Source organism: Musa acuminata, chromosome BXJ3-10, assembly GCF_036884655.1.
Source record: "Musa acuminata AAA Group cultivar baxijiao chromosome BXJ3-10, Cavendish_Baxijiao_AAA, whole genome shotgun sequence".
Taxonomy (NCBI): domain Eukaryota; kingdom Viridiplantae; phylum Streptophyta; class Magnoliopsida; order Zingiberales; family Musaceae; genus Musa; species Musa acuminata.
The window spans coordinates 10,931,789-10,952,685 of record NC_088358.1 but is presented as its reverse complement, the minus strand read 5'-3'; the positions used below and the strand labels follow the sequence as shown (position 1 = coordinate 10,952,685).

Here is a 20,897-nt window from a genome sequence, read left to right as displayed (position 1 = left end):
TTCATGAGATTTATGAATCATAAACTTAAGTTATGCATTGGGTCTTTTGTTATGGCTTATTTTGATGACATATTGGTATACAGCAAGAGTGAGGAGCATATGAATCATCTTAAAGACATCTTTCTTATTTTGAGATAACAAAAGCTTTATGCTAATATAAAGAATTGTTATTTCTTTACTCCTAGAGTGGTGTTTCTAGAGTATGTTGTTTCAAAAGATGGGATCATAATGGATCAAAGTAAGGTAAAGACTATTCTTAATTGGCCAACACTAGCTTCATTGCATGATGTGAGGAGTTTCCATAGCTTAACTTCCTTTTACAGAAGATTCATCAAGGGTTTTAGTTCTATTGTCGGTCTAATCATCGAATACTTGAAAGGTGATAAATTCAAGTGGACTAGTGAGGCTGATGATGCTTTTAAACTGTTAAAAAGAAAGGTGATCGAAGCTCCTATCTTAGTTCTACCTAATTTTGACAAGATGTTTGAGGTTGAATGTGATGCCTCTAATATGGGTATTGGTGCTTTTTGAGTCAAGAAAGTCCATTACCTTTTTTAGTAAGAAGCTAAATGATACAAGAATGAGATATTCTACCTATGATAAGGAGTTCTATGCTATTTATAGAGTCTTATCTCATTGGAGTCAATATCTTTTTACCAAGTCGTCCGTCCTATATTCTGATCATGAGGCATTGAAGTTCATTAATCTCCAGCATAAGATAAACAAGAGGCTTGCAGCTTGGGTAGAGTTCTTGCAATCTTATAACTTTACTATCAAGCACAAATCTGGTGTTCAAAACATAGTCGCTGATGCATTAAGTATAAAGCATTCTTTATTATCAGCCATAGAAATCAAAGTGATTGGATTTGAAACATTCAAATATTTCTACGAGAATGATGTGGATTTTATCTCAATATAGTAGAATTGCAAATCAGATTCTTTTCAACAATTTTCTATCTTTGATGGTTTTCTTTTTCGAGCTAATGCCTTGTGTGTTCCATCTTGTTCTTTGAGACAAGTAATTATGGCTGAAGCTCATTGTGATGTTTTGGAAGGACATTTTGGTAGGGAAAAGACTCTAACTCTAATTCAATCAAATTTCTATTAGCCTAAGATGTTCAGAGATGTGGAGAGACTTATGAAGCAATGTCAAGTATGTCATTTGGCAAAAACAAGAAGCCAAATTCTAATTTGCATGCTCTATTGCCAGTGCCTAGTGCTCCATCAGAGGATGTGAGTCTTGACTTCGTTTTGGGATTGCCAAAAACTCAAAGGAATAAGGATTCCATCATGGTTGTTGACAGATTCTCAAAGATGACTCACTTTATTCCCCGCAACAAATCAAATGATGCATCTCATATTACTGATTTGTACTTCAAGGAGATTGTGAGATTGCATGACAATCCAAGAACTATAGTGTCTGATCGAGATTCAAAATTTCTTAGTCATTATTCGAGAACTCTATGGAGGAAGTTGGGTATATCTTTGAATTTCAGTAGCTGTCATCATCCACAAACTGATGAGCAAACAGAGGTAACAAACAGAAGTTTGCGAAACTTGCTTAGAAGCTATGTTGGTAGAAACCTCGAGCAATGGGATCTCATTCTTCCATAAATTGGGTTTGCCTATAACCGTTCCATGTATCATAGCATTGGTAAGAGTCCTTTTGATATTGTTTATAGTGCTAATCCTACTATTTTTTTGAACTTAGTTCCTCATTCTACAACTAAACAATTTAGTGGAGATACTGATAAGAGATCTAAACAGAGAAAGAAGTTGCATGAGAGTATTAAAGCAACCATTTAGAAGCAAAATGAGAGATACATGTGAGCTGCCAACAAACATAGAAAGTATGTGAAGTTTAATGAGGGTGATTTGGTCTGGATCCATCTAAGGAATGAGAGATTTCCACTAGGCAAATTTGGGAAATTGAAACCAAAGACTAATGGTCCATTCAAGGTGCTAAAGAGAATTGACAAGAATGCTTATGAGATCGAGCTACAAGGAGATTATGGAGTGTCCCCAACATTCAATGTGACTTATTTAAGTCCTTATCATGCTGATGGAATAAATGAGGACTTGAGAACAAGTCTTTTTCAACCAAGGGAGATTAATACAAAAGTGCCTAATTTGCTACAATCAGCTCGTGTAAATCTTATTGGTCCTATGGTATTCTCTACAGCCCACAATACTTGTCCCAGAGCCTTTAATCCAAATCTCTCAAATGTGACAACCCATAAGTCAAATGAGTTGTAAGCCTATTTTCCAAACCTACAGATGGCCCAACTTGATTGAATAGTCCGAATTAATTGCTAAAGAGTTAAGGGGCGTGCCTTTATAAGTTAAAAAGCTATTAACTTTCCAGCCTATCTTAAAAAAAGTCAAAAACATTTCCCTAGAGAATGTTAAGGTTGTTTCATTAATAGATGGTCTAGTGGGCAAATTCAATATAGTTAATTCAACTTATCTTCATGACCAAGGAAAACACTAAAGGGCTTAGATATCAGCTGTAAAGCAATAAATTTCGTAATTTCTTATTCATGGAGGGTTGTTTCATGCACTAATATGTATTTTGGTGTTTTAGAATTAGAAACAGTTCAAAATCTGATTCTATTTGTAGAAACTCTTTAAGTTCTCTCTTTTAACTTTGTATCTTTTTGGTTTACCATAAAATGATGGGTTTAGTCTTTGTATCTCTTGAATATTTTTGAGTCTTTTTTTTAAGTTTTGTATCCATATTTAATTATCCTTAGGGTGGTGAGTTTCTGTATTCCTTTGTGATTTTAAACTTGGTGAATCCATTTATCTCCATTCCAAAAGTGTTTCTAGCAAAAATTCAACCTTTCAAATTCTATTCCTCATTATCCCGGATGGTTTAGTGGGCAAATTCAAAGGGAAAGTTAATTCAATTTATCTTGGAATGCATTAGAGGACCTAGAAAAAAACTGCAAGACAATAAATTATATAGTTCCCTATGCATGGAGGGTTGTTTTATGTACTAATATTTATTTTGGTGTTTTAGAATCAGAAATAATTCAGAATCTGATTGTATTTACAAGAACTCTTTGAGTTCTCTCTTTTAACTCTGTATCTCTTTGATTTACCATAGAGTGATAGGTTTAGTCTCTGTATCTCTTGAATATTTTCTTGAGTAGTGAGTCTTTTTTTTAAGTTTTATACCCTTATTTAATTATCCTTAGGGTGGTGTGTTTTTGTATCCCTTTGTGATTTTAAACTTGGTAAATCCATTTATCTCCATTCTAAAAGTATTTCCAGCAAATACAACTATCAGCCTTTCAAATTCCATTCCTCATTATCCCGGTATTATCGGTATCCAACTTCACAAAACATGTTCCTGTTTGTACCAAGTGTATGTTCCATCTAAGCCTTTTCAGTCACAGTTGACAACTGCATGCTACTACTATATTATTCAATAAGTGTTAAGTAAAACTGAACTAGAAACTACTTCTGAGTTTAAATTGCTCTATAGAAATAATAAGCCCTCACAGGTAATCTTCAACAATGATTCCTTCATCGAATATAATGCAGCATTCCATAAAAGGTTAGCATGGTGCACGATGCTCCTGCAATTGCAAGGTCCTAACAGAGTAAAATGCATATAGTACTCATCCAGCTTGGGGATAGTCATTTCAATAAATCAAACCTTAGACACATATGTCATAGTAACTTTAATCACCAAAGTTTGGCTTCAATCAGAGAAAATCCATGCATGCAAACTGGTCCCACTTGGATACATGACATGTATATCAAGTGCTTCAATGTCCGGAAGGAACTGGTGTAAAACCTTCAATAACCAATACACAAGGACATGTCTAAACTAAACTCAGTGTACATCATGCTTAATATGCTAACATGTGCATGTATCTCTACTTGATAATTATTCACCAAACTGCTATATTATCTGACAAGAACTTAGGCATGGAAACATTATGTTAGAGATGAAAATGTGTATAATGAATGATAAAATTTCTAAATATAATGGCAAAATCATCATGATGAACTGGAATGATTAATCAAGGAGTGTCAGTTCCAATAGTATCCTAGCTTTGGAGATTCCGACAATGGCCTCAAGAAAAGAACCAAAAAAATATTAAACTTTGTAACACTGATCCAAAGAAACCATTTTGTATACACCTATGTAATTAGGCCAACTATATAGCAATGATGAATTAATTGTCACACTATGAAAGATGCAGCAAGAAAAGGTTTTGTAACATAACTATAATGAGTTATCAAGATAAGAAATCTCAACTAGCATAAAGGTTCCTTCACATCTCTGCGATAAAACATACATATACCTTGCATATAGGACGTTGAGGATCTCTCAAGTTGACAAGTAAGTTATCACTTTTCAAATCAAAGTGCACAATATTTTTTGCATGCAAGTATTCCATCCCAAATGCAACATCCATGGCAATTAGAAGACGCTTTCTCCGGTCAAATGCCCTGCCAACAACAATAATAATTAGAAGACGCTTGCTACTGCTAGGTCTCATGATGAAAAAGCTTGACAAAAATAACGTCTATGATCCAAAATCCATTAGAGGAACTTACTTGTCATTTTTGTGCAAAGCCTGTCGAAGAGAACCATTAACCATATACTCTGTTACAGTTGCAATAGTACCCCCAGGGACATCAAGAACAACACCATAGAATGCTACAACATTTGGGTGATGCAGATCAGCGAGCTTACAGGCTTCGTTCCAAAAATCAGCCCTCTGACGGTAGACGATATAACAAATATAAAGTTGAAATACATGAAATAAAAACAAGTAACACCAAATAGTATTGAGATACAGACCATGCGTTCTGCTTCTGATTTCTTCCCAGCAAAGCATCTATCATTGATTCGTTTTATCGCAACATCAGTACCCCTCCATTTTCCATGATATACTGTTCCGAAGGTCCCAGAACCCAGTTCTTGCAATTCCTCAAGATCACTGTTATTTATTATCTAAAGTATGAAAGAAACATCAATAAGCCCACATGGTTTACATATAAATACAATGACACATCAGAAAATAAAATTAACTGGTTAAGCACCTGCAGATGTCCTATGTCTTCAGATAACTGGACACGAGAATTTTCTTCATCCAGCTGTGTGGATATGGATTCCTGAAATTTTTAAATAGTTCATATAATAAACCATTTTAATCAATAGGAAGAGTAACAAATAATTAATAATTACCTCAATTTCTTCATCAACAATAGCCTTCTCCAGCTCTTTACTACCCTCGATACTCCCTAGATTCTGTGTTCCAAGAGCTACAGAGGCAGTAGGCACAGAAGGCTGAAGAGCTAATGCTGCAACATCCTCAGCAACAGCCTGCAGTTGTTGCTTGATCCGCTCCTCTTCAGAGGCTTTTATTCCAAAATTGTGCAAAACATAGCTTCATTATCACATTCATATATTTGAATCTAAAAAGTAATAATGTTGAATAAAAAAAAGAATCAAACCTTTTGTGAGTCTATCAGGCTCAAGATACAAGTCCTTTATCATAGAGTCTGCAGGATGGTGAAAATTACCTTCCTCTAACATTGCAATGATATCTGACTTATTAGTACGATGGTGTGCAATGCAAGGATCATTCAGAACAACAGACTCCTTGCTTACTATCCTGTTAGGCCTTGGTTGTGGCACATTAGCATGCCCAAGAACTTCAAAAGGATCCTGATCATAAAAATCTCTGTCTGAAGCCATTATTTCACTGAAACTCTCAGTATTCTCACTAGGGTTGCTCAAACTGGATAATGGAAATGGAATGCTACCACCTGGATACACAGCTAAATTATTGGGTTTCTTTCTGGAAGGCAACTGAGAAGAATAAATTTCAAAGGCTGTAAATGGATTAGTATTGCTAACATTGGTATGGAAGTTTTCATATGGAGCTGAATGTTCAATCCCAATTCCTTGACTGTATGGGAATGGACCATAGTTTTCTATGGTCTTCATTCCTTGGTTTAATTCATAATCTTTTAGTAAACTTTGCAACTGGGTAAACTCTGAAGTGGCTGACGGTGGTTGCTCGATTGGCTTGGCATAATTTCCTTCAGGAATAAATCTGTCATTCACAGTGGAGTTACCAATGAGGAGAGCATTATCTCCAGACTGAGGTATGACTTTGTGACCATTTTGTACAACCAGATATGGGACATCAAGTTTTACATCACTTGGATCATCTGAAAGGGCTACAGCAGGTCTTCCTTGACAAATAGTTTTGGATGGCCCAAATGGACTCGAGCTAAGTGTCACCATCTTGCCTTTAACAGGTTCCACATTGTGATCTGTAAATTGATGTGCATGATCCTGGGTTGAAGGATTCTCAGCATAAATTAATGTGTTTGCTTCAGCAGGCAACTCAACCACACCAGGACAATCATCTGCCTTCTTCGCATTAGGCCTCTCGTTGGCATGTCGTAACTCCGTAATATGAGGGAGAGGTGAACCTGCTGACTGATTTAAGGTGTTCAAGCTCTCCACACTCGGCTCCATCATGTTGCTGGCCGGAGCTCCGGTTACCACAGTGGCGACCCTGTGCTTCGCAAGATCCTCAGACCGCTGACTATAAAACATTTTACCTACTTCATGAAAGTTATCCAGGGTCTCAATTCCATGTTCCTGTACCAGCGTATCTGAATGAGCATGCGGCAATGCTTTCTGGCACATAAGGCAATCCTCCAAAATTGATGGTGGCAAAGGTGGTGGCAGTGGCGGTGGCAGGTATGTTGGAGGCAGAGGTGGAAGCTGAGAGAGAGGCTGAAAGGCCTTAAGGTTCTGATCAGCAGCAACAGGTGAGATCCTTCCTCCATATGGATTTTCCAAACCAGGGACCAACCTTGGTTGGATTGCTTGCAGGTTATCAACTTGAGAAGTTACCGATAACATACTACTTGAAACACCACCAGGCACATAGGAAGCCATTGTGACTGGAGCTACATTGATCGGTTGCAGCCCCGCCATTAACCCTAAATGCTGAGGAGTAATATATTGAAGCTGGTGAGGCTCAACATATGCCGGAGGCGTATAAGGCACGACCATGGGAAGCTTCTCCAGCCGAGAAAAGGGCGCGTTTTGAGCTGGAACACCCATTCCTGGAGCCAAAACACTGCCACTCGGAATCCCAACGGGGGAATCAGGGGACACAATTGGATTGTTTACGCCGGGATACACCGATCTCGGTGCGTCGTGTGGCCAATCGACCACAGGAGAAGGAAGCGAGGGCGACATACCTTCGCTGGCTCCATCTTCTGCAGCATCACCAATAGTGGTGCTGTCGGAGTTCTGAGTGGAAGACGCGGCGCTCGCACCGCTGTCCCTCTTTCGCAGCGGGCCTCCGCCTCCATCGGACACGGCGAATCCGTTGACGGCCTCAAAGTACCTCTGGCCGACATCATCGACGGCGCCGAGGTGCAGGGAAGGATCCGCAGAAGCGAGATCGGAAGGGGAGAAGAGGAAAGCTCGGAGTTTCGCAGAGCCATCGGGGGAGGCGGTGGCGAGCTTGTCGTACTCCTCCATCATGTTGACGAGATCCTCGGGGCAAGAAATCGAGATGAGGGCGTCGAGGTCCTCACCGGGCAGCTGGTACTTCACGGCGACGGCGGACGCACCCACCGCCTCAGCCATCTTGCCGACGAACTCGGGAAAGGAGACATCTTTCCGGAGGGAGATGATGCGGGTGTGTCCGCCGGCGTAGCGGAGGGCGCCATCGCTGGGCCGGGGGAGGATCCGACCGCCGAAGCTGCAGAGGAGCTTGACTTTCCTGGGGGAGAGATTGCCGCCGGCCACAGCGGCCGCGGGGGAGAAGAGGGGCCCACCGGGGAGGACCCAGGGAGGGGGAGGTTGGGCCCGGCCGGGGGCAGCGGAGGGGCGGAGATCCCTGGGGATGGAGCTGTGATCCACGGCCATTGCAGGAAGAACAAGGTATCAGGGAAATGAAAAGAGTTTTTGGAGGAACCGAAAAAGAGAGGAGGCGAAGGAAGAAGAGAGGAGGTGGCCACTGCGCCCTAGATATCAATAATCAACCAAAGATCCATTTTTCAATTTGATTCAGAGGGGAAAAAAACATCCTTTTTCTTCCTCCTCTCTTTCGGGACAGATAAAAAACGGATATTGAAGGAAGAGGAGGAGGTGCGGCCGTGGATCCTAATTTATTTCTTCGTTCCAATCTCTTCTGCGTCTTTAAGATACAGCACGGAAGCAATCAACAAAATAAGCACTCATACAAAAAAAATCCTTCAATTAGTTTTGGTCAAAGGAATCCCCATTTCTCTGTTCTTATCCCTCCTCTTCTCTCAATAAATCTTAGCTGTTCCAAGGGTAAACAAAGAGTTGCAAGTACAACTTTGCGTGGCTTTTGGGATGATGCAGGAACTGGGCGCTGCTCCAGAGAGTGGAATTGTCTTCTCCTTGCGTTTGAGCTTCGGAGTATGGCGATGACGATTATTTTAAAGGGACATGGAACTTGGTGCGGATGGCAAAGGACGGGAGGGCACGGGGAGACGGCACGTGGACGGTGCCATGCAGAGAGAGGCTTTGTCGGAGAGCTGCAACCGGGGACGGTCGTTCTCTGTATCTTGGTGACCACTGAATCAGCAAATCGCTCATCAAAACATCGTCACAAGAAGACAATTGCTGACATGCTTTCATTGTTTCATGTTTCCAATCAAAATCATAAACAAGAAATATATATTTCTTTCCTCAAAATTATTTTAAGATAATTCCTAGAAAAAATGAGGATTGAATTCACCCAAGAATAGAACTGGAAATCTTACCCTGCAAATCAAATCCTTGGAATAAAAAATCATTCCTTTTATAATTTTATTCTGTTTTTATTCCGGCGATTAAGTTCAGATTTAGTAACATCAAAACTCGATCTTTTAACGATTTCTTTGGTCAATATAGTTGAACTCTGCTGCTGCATAGCTGGTGGCAGCATCAAGCAATGTGCCCAAAGAACAAACAGCGGACTTTCTGCAGAGGTGGCAGGATCATCACCATGGCTTCACTAGATTGGATCATGTTGAGTATTAGCTTCATGTTAAGAGTTGACTTGTCCAGCTGATATATGTAGTCAACGAGTGGAGAGGTGTCATCAGTCTGCAACTGTTTTGTGGAGCTGTTCACAGTACCGTGACAGCTGATGGTGTCTCCCAAAGTGTCCATGTGTTCTTTCATCAGTGGAAACAGCTCTTTGCAGACGTTTACCGACTCTTCTTCTATCTTACACCCAAAAAAAAAAAAATTTCTTTATCTTTCCAGACACCAAAATGATCCATCAAAGAAAAAAAAAAAGCTAGAAAAAGACATCAGAGAGGCAAAAGAAGCATTCTACCTTGACTACCTAAACTAACAAGCAAATGAGCATCTCAGCAGTTCATCATCCTGGCCATTGAAGAGGGAGCTTTTTGATATCTTTCTGTAATGGAATTTGAAGTCAGCTTCTACAAGCTCAATACAGAGATGCCAAAGATTTTAACAATGGATTTTTTTTTTATCTTAACAATGGATTTCAAAGATATTTTGTATACAAAGAGTATTCACATCCCTATACTATCTATGCACAGATTACTTAATGCTCTGCTTTGCTTCCCCATGTCATTGCTAGGGTTAAGAATCTACTTACTATTACAAGAAAAAAAATGCTTGCTAGATTTAATGTTTTAGCTATCGCCCTGTAGGATGATGTTGAAGAACACATTAATGTTTTTACAAAAAAAGTTACACCTTTGTTATCGTAAAATATAAAAACACAAAATATTAATTTATTGTTAGTATAATAATGCTTGTCCACTGAATTTTAACCCCTATTTTATTTTAATTCGTACGTAATTTTAAAAATATATAAATGGAAGGTTGGAGTAAAATGAGACCAAAATTAAGAAAAGAAAATAGATAATAGATAATCAATTACAATTATGAAGATACTTTAAGTACTTAAGTTTTATATAATTTAGTTAAAAAATATTGGATGGAAATGAGAGGGATAAATTCGAAATTTTAAAGGGATAGATAGGTAAGAATAGGGAGTTGTTCGTGGTCGCAGAAACCTCCGACCTAAACGTTTCGGTCACAGGATTCACCGTTGAGCGACTTGGACGCTTCCCAACGCGATCGAGAGGCTTTTGGTCGCAGGAACCTCCGACCGCAAACGCGATCCTCCAGGTCAACATGCTCTTCTCGCTCTCTCTCTCTCTCTCTCTCTCTCTCTCTCTCTCTCTCTGGGAAGCCCTCGGCCTCATCTGCCCGATGTAACACCCTTTTGCGCCGCCTACGGAACTTATACCTCTACGGCGCCGTTTCATGGCCGAATACCTCTCGTAGGGTACTGCTGCTTCTTCGACCTAGAGAAACTGGCCAAGGCCTCGAAGCATCTCGGCGGCATCGAGTCCCGACAGTAGATCGACTCCGTCCCGGCATGGGTTTCACCGTAGCTACGGTTTAACGACGCATCTCCTCGATGTTAAGAACATGCATATCATATGCATCTCTTACGTACGCCTAGGTGATGCTAAAGGAAAATGAGTGTATGCATGTCTTATGCAATTTGCACCACAGCATCCTCTATTTCATATGTGACCATGTAGTTTACATGAATCCTTTTAAATAGCATCCTCTATTTCATCTGTGACCATGTAATCTGCAACTTAACATTAGCCATTAGTGTAAGCATATGCTGTATTAAAATATAAAAATACCTTTTATGTCAATATTGAAATCAAATACATAGATCTTGTTTAACGATGCATTTGATCTACAAGCATCGTCTTTAATCCAAAATCATTGTAGATTGTCTTTAATCCAAAATCATTGTGGAATCTACGAGGAGTGATAGGGATAATAATGGCGGCATGATGTGTCACGACGTCGGCCTCACCTGGGCGCCACTCTGCCCAACGAGGAGGGCAATAACGTTGACTCGACACGCGCTGACGTCATCCGCTCTCAGGCAACGACTTCTGACCCCGCGCGCTTGACCGAGGCAGGGGAGGACGACGACCGACCCTCGCCCATACCCTGCGACAGTTTGGTTCTCCACGCAACGTCAATAGCAGTGTCAGACGCCATCAGAGGTACGATCCTGCCTCCCGCAGGCAGGCACATCAGGTAACACTAAACTACCCTATAAATACCCCCGAGTTCTAAATGAAAAGGGGGACACCTCTTCACGGGAAAAACTCCCTTCCACATCATCTGACTTGATCGTCAGAGGGGTCGGGCCGAGCTTCCGACCTGACCTGTGTGCAGGAACGAAGGCGAGGTCGCACCTTCCAGGCGCCGCGGCAAGGCTTCACCCCCACGCTACATCCCATCCGGACCACCGTGACCGGCCACCCAAGCTGCCCCGAGGAGCACCGCGCCGGATCCCCGCGCATTCGGACCCGAACCAAGCCACGACGGCCCCGAGGCCATGGCATACAATTGTTTCCCGCAACATTTTGGCGCTAGAGGAAGGGCCCGAATGTCGAACGATCAGCAGATCCACTCTAGCGAACTCGCAGCCATGGGGTCGCGTCTGATCAGCACCCCAGAAGATCATCCCCTGCATAATGAACTCCGAGATGAACGCCCCGCCACAACGTCGGAGCGCTACTGGCGGCTGTTCAACGACCCGGGTTTGTCGCCACGCGACTCCCCCGTCGGCCCGCCGCCTGTTTCGCCTGAAGCCTTCCACGATCTCACACACCAAGTCCGAGCACTGGCGGGCGTGGTGCAGACTATCATCCCGCTCGTCTCCCAGCCGACGCCCCCACATGCAACCCAGCCTTTGCAACAGCGTGAGCCCCCCACCTGGATGCACATGCCACTCCCCGAGCGCCCTATTTCGCCTCGAAACCAAACAGCCCAGCTCGGGGACCGAGAGGCGGAAGGCACGTCGAGTCGCCCGGAGCTTGAGGTGCCATCCGCGGACTCGACGAATGCCCTGCGAGCCCAGTTGTGCCTCTTCAATCAACACCTCAATGAAGTACAGTAGGAGGTTCGTAGGTCAAAGGGGGAGCTCGGAGCGGACGGATACCAAGGGTCCCCGTTTGCACCCGAAATACAAGATCAAGTGATTCCACCACACTTCCGGCTCCCATCCCTGGACGCCTATGACGGCGCCATTGACCCCGCGGATCACGTAGCTGCATTTCGCGCCCAAATGGCGCTGTATGGGACTTCTGACGCCTTGATGTGCAGGGCGTTCCCAACGACCTTGAGGGGACCGGCCCGCGCGTGGTACAACGGCCTCAAGACCGGGACCATCTCTTCCTTCGATCAGCTCGCCCGAGACTTTGAGCTCAACTTCCTCGCCTACGCCCGTCCAAAGCCGTCTGTGGCGTTGCTCCTCGGACTCAACCAAAGGGAGGACGAGCCCCTCTCCCACTTCGTGAACCGTTTTACGACGCAGATCCGAGGGCTCTCGGATGCTCACCCTTCTCTATTGATGCAGGCATTCATGATAGACCTGCGGCCCTCTAGGTTCTTCTGGTCTCTAGTGGAGCGACCTCCCACGACGGTACCCGAGATGCTCCAATGGTTGAGCCAGTTCATCGCCGCGGAGGCGTGGATGGCTGGGAGACGCGAGGAACACAAGAGGATCAAGCCAGAGCCGCCCCGGCAGCAGTAACCCGCTGCGTCTCGGCGTAGGTTGGACAGATCCGACCCGCCGACATCGAGGCCCCCTTTCCCAGCCTTGAACTTGTCCCGAACGAAAATATTCCTCCACATAAGGGAAAAGGGACTGCTCAAAGAACCTTACCCGATGAGGAGCCCACGAGCACTGGCGGACCAATCGAAGTACTACCGCTTCCACCGGCAACATAGGCACGACACTAAATAGTGTCGGGAGCTAAAGAGGCAGATCGAGGAGCTCATTCGTGCTAGTCATAGGTGCCCAGCAAGCCAATCACGTGAGTGATGGCACGTGTGACTTGATACAGAATCTTTTTGCTTATTATATTTTGGCGTATATCACTTTATAACTATTGCATATGTGCATATATATATATTGTGATGTCCTTGGATTTGTGCAATGGGAATCGGATCGTGATGAGATCACGATAATGAGATCGATTCACCTTTAAACACATATCCTAAATAATCCCGGTCATAGGTTACTCGAGAGGGACATCATGATAACCGGATAGACTGGTGTGCTGTATACCCGTCCATATGATGGATGCAGCTGGTCTCATAGCTGCTCGTGTAGGGACACTAGGGATACAGTACAGGTGCTCATTGGAGAATGAGTTCACTGATTGATCCGCTTATGGAATGCTGGATGGTTGATGATGCCTTATTGTCAGACAGCGATTCCGTAGTCCTAGTGGTGTATCTGGTCCTTAGACTTGAGACACCAAGGATGTCCTGTATGAGTGCTCCACTCTTTGATACCAGACTTATAGGTTTGGCTATCCCAGATCTAGTACAGTTGGTCATTGGGAGTGGTAGTCGACCTTACGAGGGCTATTGAGTGTCGATAGAGGATCATCCACTCTCGGCGTCATGAGAGGAATATCCCATGTGTTCTTGCTCAGACAAATCCCTGGCCAGGGTCATTCGGGTTGAGAGAGAAAGAGTTCTCCGGGAGAATCCGATTAGAGCGAGACTCGAGTAGAAACCGTATGGGTCTGACAGCACCATGCTCGATATACGGTCTCTGGGATATTAGATGGATGAGGGACTATAGGTACACGGTAACTGAGGACAGACAGGTCCAATGGATTGGATTCCCCTGTATCGTCTGGGGACTACGGCGTAGTGGCCTAGTACGTCCGTAGTCAATGAGTCAAGTGAATTATTACAGAGATAATAATTCACTAAGTTAGAAGGAGTTCTGACAGGTATGACTCACGGCCAGCTCGATATTGGGCCTAGAGGGTCACACACATATGGTAGGGATTGCGATGAGTAGAGGTTCGGATATGAGATATCCGACGGAGCCCTTGTCTTATTGGATGCAGATCCAATACCCACTAGGGGAGCACCCATTAGGGTTTGACAGGGGACCTCTATAAATAGGAGGGATTCAGAGCCTCATAGGCTAGAGCCTTTGCTTGCCTTTCCTATTCTCCTCTTCCTTTCCACCTCAGATCAGGCCTGGAGTTTTGAGGAGCGTCGTCGCAACCCTGCTGTGTGGATCACCGCTAGAGAGGAGGACGCTTGACCTCCTTTACCCTCTCTTAAGGATCTGCAAGGAAACAGGGATATACGATCTCCCTAGGTAACACAATCTACTCTATACGCAGTTTCATGTTTCGCGGATTTTTGCGCACCAATCTTCGCACGACGACGAACATCTTTTTGGGAATCGGGGATTTTGTTTTCTTGTTCTTCCACTGCGAATGTGATGTCGCCCCCATGATTTCCCAATAGTGGTATCAGAGCCAGGTTATTCGTGCGAATGATTGGTTTTGAACTACGTGTGTTGTGTTTAGGAAGAATATTGACGTCAAAATCATTAACGCAAAAGCGAGAAAGGGCAGCAATAGTTGCTGCCCTCGATCTGCGTGCGTGAAGCGCAGCCGAAGGCGGGCAGCACAGGGGCTGCGTCTGCAGCAGCCGGCCGGCGGCCTGCTTGCAGCAGGCTTGCTGCCGGCGGGGCTGGCAGCCCACGGGCAGAGCCACCGTAAGGAAGCGGCGCCTGCCACCGCTGCTCCCGCGGGCGAAACCCCCCCCCCCCCACAAGGGCGGCCGCCCGGCGGGACAGCACCGCCTGCGGAGGCAGCGACGCCCGAAGGGGGCGCCCACCCGCAGTGGCATCGCCGCCAGCGGGTGTGCCGCCTGCAGGCGAGGGCAGTGCCCTCGCCCCGCCGCACAGGCTGCCGCCGGTAGGGTGGCGGCGGCGGCAACAACGAAAAGGGGAAAGGGCATTAGGGTTTTGTGGGCAAAAGATAGTTTTGCCCCTCGGAATTTGGGAAATTTCAGTTTTTGTCTTTTGTCCAAATTATGAAAATACCCTTATAAATTCAGAAATTCCCTACATGTCCCTGATTTCAGAAAATATTAATTAATTAAAAGGTTTAGTTGATTATTATTTTTATTATTATCTAGTAGTCCTACATGATGATGATTATTTATACATATGATGTATGATGTGTGAACGGATGATCATGGACCGTGTGATGTGTGTACTTGTGATTATTATTATTGAGGTCTGCGAGCCTCCATTATATTTCTCGTTTATTGTCGGGCCTACGTGCCTATGATTAAGTTGTAATCACATGAGGAGGCGCAGCAGGAGCGTGGATGCAATAGCACGATGCATGAAGATGCATCAAGATGTCGACGGAACCGACGAGGACGAGATAGACGATCACAGGGCATGGAGATACACCGTTGCACACATAGATCTTGATGTGAGTGATTAGGCCTACTGGCTCGGGCCTAATCACATTAGGTTGTGGTCCATGATCATCTGGTGTGATTGCTTATACACATACTAGATATGTACATATATTTGCATGCGATGTAGATATATATTAAATATGTATATGTGTGACATATCATATTAGGAGACCAAATCATAGAAACATCTCTCGATAATATTAAGTCGGTAAACGTGAGGCAATTAGATTGACCCACGTGGCCTTCCATCGTTATGAGTTGGAACCGATTCCCGGTGTAGGTTGAGTTGGTCGAGTCCCTCGAGACTCACCTATATCGCGATTCGCTATCTTGCTTTCGACATAGAGATGTCACCGGTGACCTGAGGGCATGGTATACTTGGTCGAGTCCCTCGAGGGTATATCATCAAATCAGACTCATCTTGTAACGAAGGTGTTGACTTAACCGAGCATCATGGTTGGTCGAGTCTCTCGAGGCCATGATGATTCGGAGGCCGAACAGGACGGGAATCACAAGGAGTTGTGATCGACAAGAGTTGCCTACCTTTTAGGCTTAGTGTGATTGGTCGAGTCCCTCGAGGTTACACTAAGACGCTGATTGGATCCTGATCTCCACTAGAAGTCTGCCGGAGACTTCCGTTTCACGTGCTGAGGGTGTCGCGTGACTCGTTAGTAAAATAGTGGGAGCATATTAAGATAGAAGTCCATATCTTGATAGTTTATTTCTTGCAAAATCTGTATGTTATTCATTTTTGCTACATCTTTATTTTCAGAAAATGTCGCTTTTAAATCCCTTACGTGGCATACTTGATGTCAACCACCTCACTGGTCTAAATTATACGGATTGGCTCCGTAACTTGAGAATTGTTCTCACAGCGTAGAAAATCGTGTACGTCCTTGATACAATGATGCCTACGCCCGAAGAAGGGACAAGCGAGGATGAGATCGCTCGCTACGTGAAGTACATTGATGACTCCACTCTTGCTCAATGCTATATGTTGGGCTCTATGACTCCTGAGTTACAGAGACAACATGAAAAGATGGATGCCAGATCCTTACTCCTACTTGTCCGTAAATTGTTTGAGGAACAGGGAAGGACTCAACGATATGAGATATCTAAGAGCCTTTTCCGTGCTAGGATGACTGAGGGGACATCGGTTCAGAACCATGTCCTAAAGATGATTGAGTGGATAGAGAAACTCACAGGTCTAGGAATGGTCCTAGAGGATAACTTGTGTGTGGACATTGTGCTTCAGTCCCTACCAGATTACTTTTCATAGTTCATAATGGATTTTAATATGAACAAGCTTGAGGTGACTCTCCTAGAGCTCCTCAATATGTTGAGGGAGGCAGAGAGTACTATTAAGAATGAGAAGCCAGTTCTCTACACTGGTGAGACCAAAAAGAAAAGGAAAGCAGAAAGGTCCCTTAAGAAGGGAAAGGGCAAGGGCAGACTAGGTAAAGCAAAGGTTGCTAAGAAAGACCCAATAAAGGACAAAGGCCAATGCTTCCACTATGGTAAAGATGGGCACTTGAAGAGGAACTGCAAAGAGTACCTTGCAGAAAGGGCGAAACAAAAGCTTGGTGAAGCTTCAGGTACATTCATGATCAATCTCCAATTGTTAGATTTTTGTGATAGTGCATTGGTATTGGATACTAATATTGCTTATCACATCTACAATTTATTGTAAATTCTAGCAAAGCCGAGAGGAGATTGACGAGAGGAATATTGCATAAAGATTTGTTTATGCAAGACACTACTCCACATATCATGAATGTAAGTGTCTAAGAGGAAACGAGAGGAGGTGAACAGTGTATACCTATGGCATTGTAGGCTAGGTCATATCCATGAGGGAATGATTCAAAAGTTGCTAAATGATGGATATCTAGATCCATTTGACTATGTGTCATATGCAACTTGCGAGCCTTGCCTTCGTGGAAAACGGACCAACTCTCCATTTAGTGGAACTGGAGAGAGAGCCACTGAGTTGTTGGAACTCATACATAGTGATGTATGTGGACCCATGTCAACTCATGCCATTGGAGTTTACTCATACTTCATTACATTTACTGATGATTTCGCAAGGTATGGATATGTGTACTTAATGAAGTACAAGTCCGAGGCCTTTGAGAAATTCAGAGAGTATAAGAATGAGGTGGAGAACCAGACTAGAAAGAGTATCAAAACTCTTCGATCAGATCGAGGAGGTGAGTACTTAAGTACAGAGTTTACTCAGTTCCTCAAGGACCATGGGATATTATCCCAATGGACACCTCCTTACACACCTCAGCTCAATGGTGTCTCTGAAAGGAGAAATCGTACATTATTAGATATGGTATGGTCCATGATGAGTTTCGCTGACCTACCCATCTCATTCTGGGGATATGCCCTAGAAACCGTAGCTTACCTTTTGAATAGAATTCCAACTAAGTCGGTAGTGTCTACACCATATGAGATATGGAAAGGGAAGAAGCCTGATCTTAAGGTTGTTAAGATTTGGGGTTGCCCTGCCCACATTAAAAGACACAACCCCGATAAGTTAGAATCAAGGACAGAGCGATGCAAATTTGTGGGACACCCCAAGGAAACTTGTGGGTATTATTTCTATCATCTCGAGGACCAAAAGGTCTTTGTAGCTAAGAAAGTAGTGTTCCTTGAGAAGGAACACATTCTTGGAGGAGACAGTGGGAGAATGATAGAGTTGAGCGAGGTTGGAGAACCAAGCTCAAGCACCACTCTAAAGCCCGAGTCTGTTCAGGTATCTAATACACAATTTTCAACTTTACGCAGGTCTGATAGAGTATCCCATCCTCCTGAGAGATATGTGGGACATATTAGAGGAGAGGATGTAGAGAATATTGATCCTCAGACCTACGAGGAGGCTATTATGAGTATAGACTCTGGGAAGTGGCAAGTAGGTTTGGAACCTTGTTGATGCGCCCGAAGGTATTGTACCCATCGGTTGCAAGTGGATCTTTAAGAAAAAGATCGGAGTAGATGGAAAGGTAGAGACCTATAAAGCAAAGCTAATGGCTAAGGGGTATCGTCAAAGGCAAGGTGTTGACTACGACAAAACCTTCTCACCCGTAGCAATGCTAAAATTCATCAGAATTCTATTGGCTATTGCAGCACACTATGATTATGAGATCTGACAGATGGATGTGAAAACCGCATTCCTCAATAGGAACCTCGAGGAGGAGGTGTATATGATGCAACCTGAGGGATTCGTGTCCAAGAACTGCCCAGATAAGGTGTGTAGGTTGCTTAGATCCATTTATGGACTAAAGCAAGCTTCCCAAAGTTGGAACATAAGATTTGATGAGGCAATCAGATCTTATGACTTCGTTAAGAACGAAGATGAGCCTTGTGTATACAGAAAGGTAAGTGGGAGCACTATCACCTTTTTGGTGTTATATGTGGATGACATCCTCATCATTGGGAATGACGTAGGAATGCTATCCACAGTAAAGGCTTGGTTATCTAGACACTTCTCCATGAAGGACTTAGGGGAAGCATCCTATATCTTGGGGATTAGAATCTATAGAGATAGATCCAAGAGGATGCTTGGCTTGTCCCAGTCCAGGTACATAGAAACCATTGTCAAAATGTTTGGCATTGAAAATTCAAAGAAAGGGCGAACATGGATATGATACCTTATGCCTCAGCAATAGGGTCTATCATGTATGCCATGCTATGTACTAGGCCTGATATAGCGCATGCTCTGAGTGTCACGAGCAGATATCAGGCGGATCCAGGCTTGGAGCACTGGAAAGCAGTAAAGTGTATCCTTATGTACTTGAGAAGGACTAAGGATCTTTTACTAGTATATGGAGGTAATAGCCTTAAGGTTGAAGGCTACACCGACTCAAGTTTTCAGTCTGATGTCGATGATAGCAAGTCGAATTCAGGGTATGTGTACACCTTGAATGGAGGAGCAGTGTGCTGGAAGAGTTCCAAGCAAGATACCACTGCTGACTCGACCACAGAGGCGGAGTACATTGCTGCATTAGATATAGCAAAGGAGGGAGTCTGGGTGAAGAAGTTCATCATAGATTTAGGAGTCGTGCCGGGTAGCGAGGAGCCGATCTCCTTATATTGCGACAACAACGGGGCGATTACTCAAATAAGGGAACCCGGGTCTCATCAGAAGTGTTCCGAGGAGGTTCCAACTTATCAGAGAGATCGTAACCCGAGGAGATGTAGCAATGGAAAGAGTTCCATCTGAAGATAACATTGCAGATCCACTGACAAAGCCGTTGTCTCATTTTGTTTTTGAGCGTCACAGGGGTCTGATAGGCATCAGACATATAGGTGATTGGCTTTAGGTCAAGTGGGAGATTGCTAGTCATAGGTGCCCAACAAACCAATCACGTGAGTGATGGCACGTGTGACTTGATACAGAATCTTTTTGCTTATTATATTTTGGCGTATATCTCTTTATAACTATTGCATATGTGCATATATATATTGTGATGTCCTTGGATTTGTGCAATGGGAATCGGATCGTGATGAGATCACGATAATGAGATTGATTCACCTTTAAACGCATATCCTAAATAATCCCAGTCATAGGTTACTCGAGAGGGACATCGTGATAACCGGATAGACTGGTGTGCTGTATACCCGTCCATATGATGGATGTAGCTGGTCTCATAGCTGCTCGTGTAGGGACACTAGGGATACAGTACAGGTGCTCATTGGAGAATGAGTTCACTGATTGATCCGCTTATGGAATGCTGGATGGTTGATGATGCCTTATTGTCAAACAGCGATTCCGTAGTCCTAGTGGTGTATCTGGTCCTTAGACTTGAGACACTAAGGATGTCCTGTATGAGTGCTCCACTCTTTGATACTAGACTTATAGGTTTGGCTGTCCCAGATCTAGTACAGTTGGTCATTGGGAGTGGTAGTCGACCTTACGAGGGATATTGAGTGTCGATAGAGGATCATCCACTCTCGGCGTCATGAGAGGAATATCCCATGTGTTCTTGCTCAAACAAATCCCTAGCCAGGGTCATTCGGGTTGAGAGAGAAAGAGTTCTCCGGGAGAATCCGATTAGAGCGAGACTCGAGTAAAAACCGTATGGGTCTGACAGCACCATGCTCGATATACGGTCTCTGGGATATTAGATGGATGAGGGACTATAGGTACATGGTAACTGAGGACAGACAGGTCCAATGGATTGGATTCCCCTGTATCGTCTGGGGACTACGGCGTAGTGGCCTAGTACGTCCGTAGTCGATGAGTCGAGTGAATTATTACAGAGATAATAATTCACTGAGTTAGAAGGAGTTCTGACAGGTATGACTCACGGCTAGCTCGATATTGGGCCTAGAGGGTCACACACATATGGTAGGGATTGCGATGAGTAGAGGTTCGGATATGAGATATCTGACGGAGCCCTTGTCTTATTGGATGCAGATCCAATACCCACTAGGGGAGCACCCATTAGGGTTTGACAGAGGACCTCTATAAATAGGAGGGATTCAGAGCCTCATAGGCTAGAGCCTTTGCTTGCCTTTCCTATTCTCCTCTTCCTCTCCACCT

The 20,897-nt window shown here is 43.9% G+C and overlaps 1 protein-coding gene across 1 annotated transcript in view; it reads right to left on the bottom strand.

Moving 5' to 3' along the window:
- Window positions 1-8,440, bottom strand: part of LOC103999820 (uncharacterized) — a 31,236-nt gene extending 22,796 nt beyond the window's left edge. Inside the window, exons 1-6 of the mRNA XM_009421687.3 lie at window positions 5,479-8,440; window positions 5,210-5,382; window positions 5,065-5,136; window positions 4,823-4,975; window positions 4,576-4,739; window positions 4,320-4,467 (exon numbers count right to left, since the gene is read on the bottom strand). Of these exons, the coding sequence (XP_009419962.2) occupies window positions 4,320-4,467; window positions 4,576-4,739; window positions 4,823-4,975; window positions 5,065-5,136; window positions 5,210-5,382; window positions 5,479-7,927 (3,159 nt within the window). The 5' untranslated portion in view covers window positions 7,928-8,440. The remainder of the gene's footprint in view (window positions 1-4,319; window positions 4,468-4,575; window positions 4,740-4,822; window positions 4,976-5,064; window positions 5,137-5,209; window positions 5,383-5,478) is intronic.
- Between the last annotated feature and the right edge of the window lie 12,457 nt (window positions 8,441-20,897).